Raw genomic sequence first — 9,049 nt, 5'->3', positions numbered from 1 at the left:
TCTTAGATGAAAAGAAGTAGTTCCCAAGCTACTGACAGCACAAGCTTATATATCTTAATATCACTAATACTTGAAAACTAACAAGTCGGTGATTTCATCAAATCCCCTCCAGGTGTTGAACCTTTCAGTAGATTTTACTGTATTTAACCACCAAAACCACAGTTAGGAATGACAATAAACTAAACCCCATTTGGTCCCCTCAATCCTGCACATTATTGCAATGCGCATATATTACAATGCAATATTGCAATGCACATATATTACAGTTACTAGTACACTCCCCCGAGAAGTTTTACATGTTCCCACCAAAGTTTACCACCACTCTTGGAAGAACATTCCAGAAACTACTGCATCTGCCTGCCAAAAAGTCCTGTTGTCATGCCATGTGGTGATTACTCTTTTTTTTTTTTTATCTTGCATGTAACAGAGAGCACTTATAGCAGTGGGATAAATTTGCAAAAAAATATTTTGGTTATCAAGACCCCCTGCCTTTTTCTTTTGGCATCAAAGCCATTTTTTTTTTGTGTGTGTGCTCACATTGTACCTTCTTAGAGCACTAAGACTTTAATAGGAATTTGCCAAAAAACCTTAGGATCTGACCCTTTTGAATATTGATGAGCGGTAGATAACAAATGTTAAAAGTAAAATCAAACTGTACCTTCAGGTTTGATTTTGCTTCTGCTCCCTTTACTTGGTCCATGGAAATTAGCTCATGTGTGTGATTAGTACCAGGAACTTGCTTTGCAGATGAACCTTTGAGACAATGCTCAGGGGTCTTTTCACATGAATTATCAGTATGGTTCTCTGTTCTGAAGGATCTTATGTTCAAAGTAGACACCTGATCATAAGTAACATCAGCTTTTATTAAAGGAGACTTGGAAATTTTCTCTGAAGGTAGGTCATCACTGGATGACCTTGACCAGCCAATAGGAATCTGTTCATAAGTATTGCTTAGATTACCAAAGCCAGAAGCAAAAGCAGTAGAGGATTTCACCTTCTCAGTCTGTCCATATGTGATGTGTGTCAGTGAATTAGTGATCTTCTCTTGTGATTGGCCTTTGAAGTGTAGAGAGGTTGCATATAGTTGTTCTGAACCCTGGGACTCCATGGAGGTTCCAGCTTTATTGGGTAACTTAGACAACTTAGAGAGCATTGAAGCAGGAGCACTTAATGTCAACTTTGTTTCTGAAGGAGTTGATAGAGGAAAAGGTAGGGAAAAGATACCTTGACCTTGTGTAAGTGAAGAATGGCATTTGTCTTGTTTTAGGTTAACCTCAGAATACACAATGTCTTGGGGGGATGGCTTTGTCAGGTCAAGTTTTTTACTGTAAAAATGTTCAGTTTGTTTAGTAACAGCATACACAGTGCTTATTTTTTTGCCACGAGTGTAGCTTGCTTGGTCTAGTTCTCCTGGTTTGTGCTGGGGTTCCCCTTGTGCTGAACAGCCTGGATTCTCACTGAGGACTTTGTCAGTGGCAGAGTGTGTCTCCAAACCATGGTCCCTGTCACTTAGGTGGTATTTGTTCAGCATTGCATATACCGTAGTTCCTTGATCATCTAAGTCGTGTTTGAGTATCTCAGGCATAAGCAAGCTGCTCCTGTCCGGCAGTGGTGGGGCCATGTCTAAATCCTGACATGAAGGAAAGGAAGGAGAGCGATGGGATTGTTATCTATCAATGGCGTATGTAAAATACAATGCATTCACAAAGCTGTGTGATAAACTGTGGCTTTGGCAGGCAATGGAATCAGAGTATCTCAGGCATTTTACAAATCTTGTTGCTTTAATTAATATAAAATTCTTGTAAAGGTAATGCGGAATTTGGCTTGATTAACAATAAAGCAGCAGTGGAGACTGTCAGGGCAATGGAGGGGCATTAATTTTAAAGCAATATGTTTTGCTAAATCTTCTTCTGTAACATTGTGAAAACCTCCATCAAAAAGCCTTGGGTCACGCTTGGAAATTCAACAAGAACTCTTTAGAAGCTTTCAACAATATTTTATGGAAAAGAAGTTTGTTTGGCCTTTGATATAGGTAATAGAATAATGCACTGTGAAAATCTACAGAACACAATGCTCTGTACACATACATTACAAACTAATCTATAAGTTTTTCATGATTGTTGCTAGGTCCGTCAGGGTTATTAGTTTCCTATAACCGTTCTTAAAAGACTAGGAGATATTTTCTAATAGAATGAAATTCAAATTCTTCTTTTACACAAAGTCAGTACAGGTGGAACTCTTCAATTCCACTTACTGTCTACCCATGCCATAGCACTTCACAGTTGTTGGTTAGCTACAACACTATCAGGTAGACAGCTGTAAGTGTTGTTATTCCCACTTTGCATGTGAGGAGGCTAAGGGAGGAGGAAGGAAGTGGTTTGCTCAAGTCAACACAGCAAATTCATGCCAGACCCGGGTACTTAAGTATTATTTTGAGTGCAACGTCCCATTTATCTGAATCTCTAAATTTCACCCTTTGCTTGGTGGCAAAATGTGTTGTATCTGGTAAAGTCATGTTTAGCAGAAAATAAGTCCAAAGATGAAATGTTAAAGCCGGTAAAAGGGGTGTATTTGGTAGCTGTGTTGGTCTGAGACAAAAGAAATGCAAAACTCTAGAACTCTTGATTCAGAGATGATACCTTTTATTAGACCAACTAAGAAATCACAAAAAATTATCTTTTTCTGCAAGCTTTCAGACACACATGCCCTTTCTCAGGCTCAGGGAAAAGTAAAGGTAGTAAAAAGTCTTTTTACATAGTATTTTTACCACCTTTCATTTTTCCTGAGCCTGAGGAAGGGCATGTATGGCTGAAAGCTTGCAGAAAAAAGATATATATATTTTTTTGTCTTAGTTGAGGGGTGTCCAATCTTTTTGAATGTGGGGCCAGATCATGAACTTTTTATCACCCAGTGGGCCAGCGAGCCATATTCAAAGACCTCACAGGAAGTAGTATCACATACCACCCCCCACCCCCCGAAACAAAAGTACAGTGTTTACTTTTGTTTCCTGTTGCAGCACCTTGGGCCTCAGAAAATGGCCTGGAGGGCCGCATGGCAGCCCGTGGGCCGTATGTTGGACAAGCCTGTCTTAGTTGGTCTAATAAAAGAGCCAGTGAAACAAATTCAGCAACACTGTAATGTCCCCAGCTTGGTACAGTACTTCCTGGAGTAGGACTGCACCAGATCAGTGGGGTCCTAGTAGCACAAATCAGGTGCTGCCTGCTGCAGAGAAATCCCAGCAAGTGCCCAGCACTGGGCCATTCCATTTACATTTTGCAAAAACCTACCTCATGACTGAAGTGTTTTTTCTCTCCTGACAAGTTTCTCTGCTGCTCCTGAAGTGTTTTCTTTGATCTTGGAGGTAAGCTTGGGAGTTTTTCATCCTGAGCAGGACTGCTGGGGGTATCCTTCTTTGGTACAGTGGTTGGTAAACTACCAGACACTTGCTTTATCAGCAGTGGGTTCACTGTTCCACTGCTTGATTTACTTTGCTTTGAAGAAGTTTGCTGGTCCCAAGAGATTTCATCATATACACTTTTTTCTAGTCTCTGTGGAAAGAATGAACTTTCTTACTAAAACACCTTTCTTGACTACTATGATCACAGTCATGTTCACTTCTTTTCTTTATCAAATACCATGGCCACTTCATGATTTACTAATGAGGTAAATTAATTCGGTTAGAAAGATTTAGTTTAATTCATTCTGCAAAAGTACCTTTTGTTATATAGCTCTCCCTCTGGAGTGGTAGGGTAACAGTAAATGCGGAGTGACATCCACTGGCAAAATGAGAGGGTACAAAGAAATGCAGGTGTCTGTGTTTCTTTTTCATATTTTCTAATTGCCCATATGTTGCCTGATAGGCTGCTAATAACTTAGATATTGCATCAGAGCAAGAGAGCTTGTATACACCAATTGCATTCTTTTACTGAACTATTACAGACCTCTAACACAATCCCATATGTTTACATAATAACAGTTGCTCAATGAATCCTTCCCTTTATAATAGCATCTAAATGTAAATATGTTAGCTGTACATCAAATAATTCCTCAAGTCTTCAGTGAGTCCTTGTCCTTTCACAGTCATCTAGGAAAGCCTTAAAATACCAGTATTTACTGTAAACTAATGTCTGTTGTCAGCTCTTACTGCTTAGAAATCTCAAATCGAGCAATAATAGCTCCAGACTTCAAGATCTCTTGCTTTGATGAAGCTGTCCTCCTTACATAAAGCATGTGTAACCCTCCAAATTGGGTATATTAAGTCTTCCACTGTGCCCAGTCCACAGAGGATGTGCATCTCCTACAGCAGTGGTTTTCAACCATTTTTTCATTTGCAGACCCCTAAGAAATGTTGAATGGAGGTGTGGACCCCTATGAATTGTATGCATGAGTATTCGCATACTTTTGATCAATCATAGTTATCTTTCACAGACCCGTTAGACATAGTCAGTGGACTCCCAGGGGTCAGTGGGCCAGAGGCTAAAAACCAACATCTTACAGCTTCCACATACCCAAACTGGCTCTTAGAGAAAGGTGCATAGGCTTATGCTTGTAACTCGAGTTCTGTAGCATTGGCCACTGTGAAAATCCTCACCCCACTTCTGCAAGTTCACTTTTTCTGCTGATTGGCAGATCTCTGTAACTTCTTTTAAAGTTAGCTTACAGTATCTGATCAGATACTCTTGTGCCTTCTCATTGTTATGATCCATCACCTGTCTCCTAATCAAAATCTTTTGGATATCAATATTGTAGGCTTTGCTGATGAGATTCAAGCCTCTAGCATCTTTGTCTTACATAAGGAACAGGAATTATTCATAGGTTTAATATTTGTATGTATACATAAGCTTGAGATTTGTGCTGTTAGTAATATCCGTGGGGTATAATTGGAATCTGTTAGTGTTTTTCATTTCAAATGCATTACAGTCGTACATAACAAGAACCTCTGTCTGGACAGCTTCTATGTTTCCACCCCACATATTTCTCCCAGACCTAGAGTCTAGTGGTGGTTTTAGGCCATCTGTTCTTAGTGGCTCTGTATGTGTAGTTCTGACTTCTAGAACTACTGTAAAAATTCTTCGTGGTGCCTTTCAAATCTGTCCATGGCCAGCATTACCTGCTGTTCTTTACATTAAAGCTACAATCTTTTATTTTAACCAAGTAAATTATTCTATTACTATTTAATGTAATTCTGAAACAATAGCAACCAAAGCCTGGTGTTGGCTGAAAGGTGCAGCTCTCTGAACTGTCTTCCATAGTTTAAGTTTCCACCTTTCAGTCTGGAAGGTGATCCCTTTAACTTCTACATCACACTCCCATCCTTATACACCAGCAGCTGCTCCTGACATTGGGAACCTATCTTTTGCTTCCTTGGGTAGAAACAGATGTAGAAACTAGTACTTTAATTCTGTTGCCTTGAGCTGAGGATAAATGTCAGTAAATTTAATCCCATTATTCTATCAAGAACTGATTGAGTTCTGAAGAGCTTAACGTACCTGAGTGCAAGCTGTCATGAGATTCTCTCCAAAAGGCTCAATTTCTGAAGTCTGATAATATTCAATCAGGTCTGCAAGACTTTCATGGGTGCAAGTATCTCCAGACACTACATAATGTCCATTCCGTAAATAATTAATTACAAAATGCCGGCATCGATCTTTACCTCTGTAATTGAAAGTGAAGGTTTAGACCTCTCAGTTGGAAACGCAACAAATGGGTTGAGAAGACTGTTTGGTTTTTGCATTCATTGTTCACATTTCCAGATTTTAGTCCTTATTACATTTTATCTAAAATACAGTAAAAGTTCTGTTATCCGGCATCTTACAAGCCAGCATGCTCCGCTAACCGGCATGCCAGCTTATAAGATGAAGAGAAACCGGAAGTGCCCACCGTGGCACTTCTGGTTTCTCCAAGCCCCCATGGCCCGGGGCAAAGCAGCCCGCGCTGCTGAGCCCCCACAGCCTGGGGGCATAACAGACTGTGTAGGGCCATGCAGGACCTGCCTCCCTGTCCTGTGTGGCCTGCAGGGCCTGCAGGACAGGCGGAAATGCCGTGGGAGGGGCGGAGGGATGCCCGACATGGCGGGAGAAGCGGCGGCCAGGGCCACTCAATTAACTGGCATATTTTGTTATTTGGCATCCCCCATTCCTGGGGTATACCGGATAACAGAGCTTTTACTGTACTGAAGTGGAAGAGATTATAAATAAAAGGGGCTGATTTGGCCCATCTTTATGGAGACAGCTTCAATCCTGGGATTCCAAATCTTGAGTACTATTTTTGAAGCTTGGATGTTCTTTTCTGTAACACACATTTTTAATGCAACCTCCTAGTTTTGAAAATCAAATTTAAAAAAAAGAAATCTCATCTATCGGATGAAATCGCACAGACCTGTAGTTTAGGCCACCAGCAGGATTGGAACCTTAATACAGTAAAAGCTGTGTTAACGGGCACTTTATTAGCTGGAAAACTCTATTAACCGGCATCTGAGTGATGTTTTGCAGCCGCGAGCTGAGTTTTTCTTTGCCATTTTTTCAGCCCAGGGCAAAGCAGCCTGTGTGAGGGGAAAAAAGCAGCCTGTGCGGGACCCCCTCCCTGTCCCCCAGCACACTGACACCAGGGAGTGCACCAGATGGTGCACATTTGATTAACTGGCATCCCCCATTCCCAGGGGATGCCGGATAACAGAGCTTTTACTGTACCTACATTCATATTGATCTTTACCATTCAATTTATGCTGTATCAGGTGGCAGTAGTAAGCTGTTATCCTTTACATGGACCGGCCACTAGGGAAGTGATAGACTTTGCCAGTGAGTCTCACTGATATTTGATGTTAGCAGAAAAATGTAAAAGCTCTGAAATAGATTCCAATTCCAGGGTCTGGAGGGGAGGGTAGACTAGTGGTTACAGGTCTTTCCGTGCCTGTTCCCTTCAGTTTCTAACCACTGCATCCCAAATGCTGTCCCTGATCCATTTTTCTTCTATGTAACTCATCCTGGCTCCTAACCCTCTCCTCCTACATAGTCCTCCAACTCTGTAGAATTGGATCTTATAATAGGAAGCGTGTGGTAACCTATGACACTCCCAGCTCCAACTAAAATAATTTAATGTTCTTTAAAACTTTAACCTATCCCTTGTAGCCCTTTCCTAGAAGTCTTTATCTAACACTCACCATCCACCAGTTTTTATACTACCTATCTCATGTAAAGAGGGGGCAAATCCAGGACTCCTTACCAGGGAAAACTCCCATTCACTTTAATAAGGTTTTGCAAACAAGCACTAGAGTCCATATAGGCCCACTCAGTCAACACCTATAAAAAAGAGAAGGCTGAAAGGGGACTTGATAGCAGCTTACTGCTACATCAGGGGAATACATCAAGGGCTTGGTGAACAACTGTTCACCAGGGTACCCTTGAGGAAAACCAGGAGTAATTGCTACAAAGACCTCAGTTGTCTTTCCTGCCTGGTGCAGGGGGCTGGACCCGATGATCTTCTGAGGTCCCTTCCAGCCTTACAATCAATCTATGAATCGCAAGCCACTTTTATATCTGCTGATTCTGCCCTCTCTAACTTTCCAATATAGGCCACTGGCCACTCCTATCCAATTCTACACTCTGTGAACCAGCATCCTTCAAAGACAATGGATATCCTGTCTGTTCTGTGTTCTGACCAAAACTGTGACTCCTCCCCAACTTACATTCCCAATACTGTTACTGATACTAATACTGTCCTCCCCCCTGATACTCCACTGGGAAGGAGGTTCTTCTCAGCCACCCTGGCTGACCTGCTCAACCGGGCTTTAAACTGAGCCCGCTAGGGGTTGGCAGGATTACCACTACTGCTGGCCTGCTGGGTAACCCTTGTAAATCCAGCAGGCCAAAGCACTTAAGGGAACCCACCCCTACCCTAGCCCCGGAATGATCAGTGGGGAAGGCAAGGGCCCCCAGTGGGACACTTGCCTGCCTGTATACCAATGCCAGGAGCTTGGGGAATAAACAAGAGGAACAGGTCCTCCTGCTAAACAAGAATAACTATGACCTCATAGGGATAACAGAGACCTGGTGGGACTCCACCTATGACTGGGCCACAGGTATAGATGGCTATACCCTCTACAAGCATGATCGTGCAGATAAAAGGGGTGGGGGTGTAGCCCTCTATGTCAAGGACAGCTACACGTCCCTCCAAATTGACATTGGCACCCAGGAAGGATGACTGGAGTCTCTCTGGGTCAAAATACATGGGAAACATGGCTTAGGGGACATCATGGTAGGAGTCTACTACAGACCTCCTAACCAGAAACAAGAGCTGGACCAGGAATTTGCCAGGGAACTGGCTGAGGCTGCACGTTCTCGGGGCATGGTTCTTATGGGAGACTTTAACTACCCGGACATCTCATGGGAAGAGCATTCAGCCAAATCCGATGGGTCGTAAAGCTTCCTCGCATGCGTGGATGAGCTCTACCTGACTCAAGAAGTCTATGGACCGATGAGAGGCAAAGCGTTGTTGGACCTGGTACTGGCCGAAGGGGATGACATAGTCAGTGACCTAAGAATCAATGGAAAGCTGGGTGATAGTGACCATGAGCTGATCACCTTTACTATCCATTGCAAAGCTGGCAAGTCAGTCAGCAAAGCAGAAGTCCCTGCCTTCAGGAAAGCTGATTTTGACAAGCTCAGGAGGCTCATTGTCCAGGCCCTAAAGAACCACGACTCGACAGACAGAGGAGTCCAAGAGGAGTGGTTGCTCCTCAGGGGAGCAATCCTGACAGCACAAGGGATGGCCATCCCATCTCGGAGGAAGGGTAGCAAAAGGGCACAGCAACCCCCTTGGGTCAGCAGGGAACTCAAGGACCTCCTATGCCTCGAAAGAGAGACTTATAAAGGATGGAAGGTTGGAATTACCTCCAAGGAGGATTACTCAGCACTGGTCTGTACCTGCAGGGGGCGGATCAGGAAAGCCAAGGCTGCAACCGAACTCCATCTGGCTTCACATATCAAGGATAACAAAGTCATTTTTAAGATATGTAGGGAGTCAGAAAAGAAGCAAGGGTAACATTGGAACC

At 42.8% G+C, this 9,049-nt stretch overlaps 2 protein-coding genes across 7 annotated transcripts in view; one reads left to right on the top strand and one right to left on the bottom strand.

Annotated features, from left to right (window-relative positions):
• TBC1D2B (TBC1 domain family member 2B) overlaps positions 1-9,049 on the top strand; it is a 113,893-nt gene that overhangs the window by 11,280 nt on the left and 93,564 nt on the right. The gene's annotated exons all lie outside the window — the stretch shown is intronic.
• The window catches only part of SH2D7 (SH2 domain containing 7), a 43,799-nt gene that overhangs the window by 1,464 nt on the left and 33,286 nt on the right, over positions 1-9,049 (bottom strand). For all 4 annotated transcript variants that reach the window (XM_025208381.1, XM_025208382.1, XM_025208380.1 and 1 more), the window contains 3 exons: positions 5,490-5,655; positions 3,288-3,548; positions 659-1,630 (listed from right to left, as the gene is read on the bottom strand). In XM_025208381.1, coding sequence (XP_025064166.1) covers positions 659-1,630; positions 3,288-3,548; positions 5,490-5,655 — 1,399 coding nt within the window. The remainder of the gene's footprint in view (positions 1-658; positions 1,631-3,287; positions 3,549-5,489; positions 5,656-9,049) is intronic.

The sequence above is a fragment of the Alligator sinensis genome, unplaced genomic scaffold (genome assembly GCF_000455745.1).
Source record: "Alligator sinensis unplaced genomic scaffold, ASM45574v1 scaffold954_1, whole genome shotgun sequence".
Taxonomy (NCBI): Eukaryota; Metazoa; Chordata; order Crocodylia; family Alligatoridae; genus Alligator; species Alligator sinensis.
Note: the sequence above shows the minus strand (reverse complement) of the source record. Positions and strands in the feature narration are given on the sequence as shown.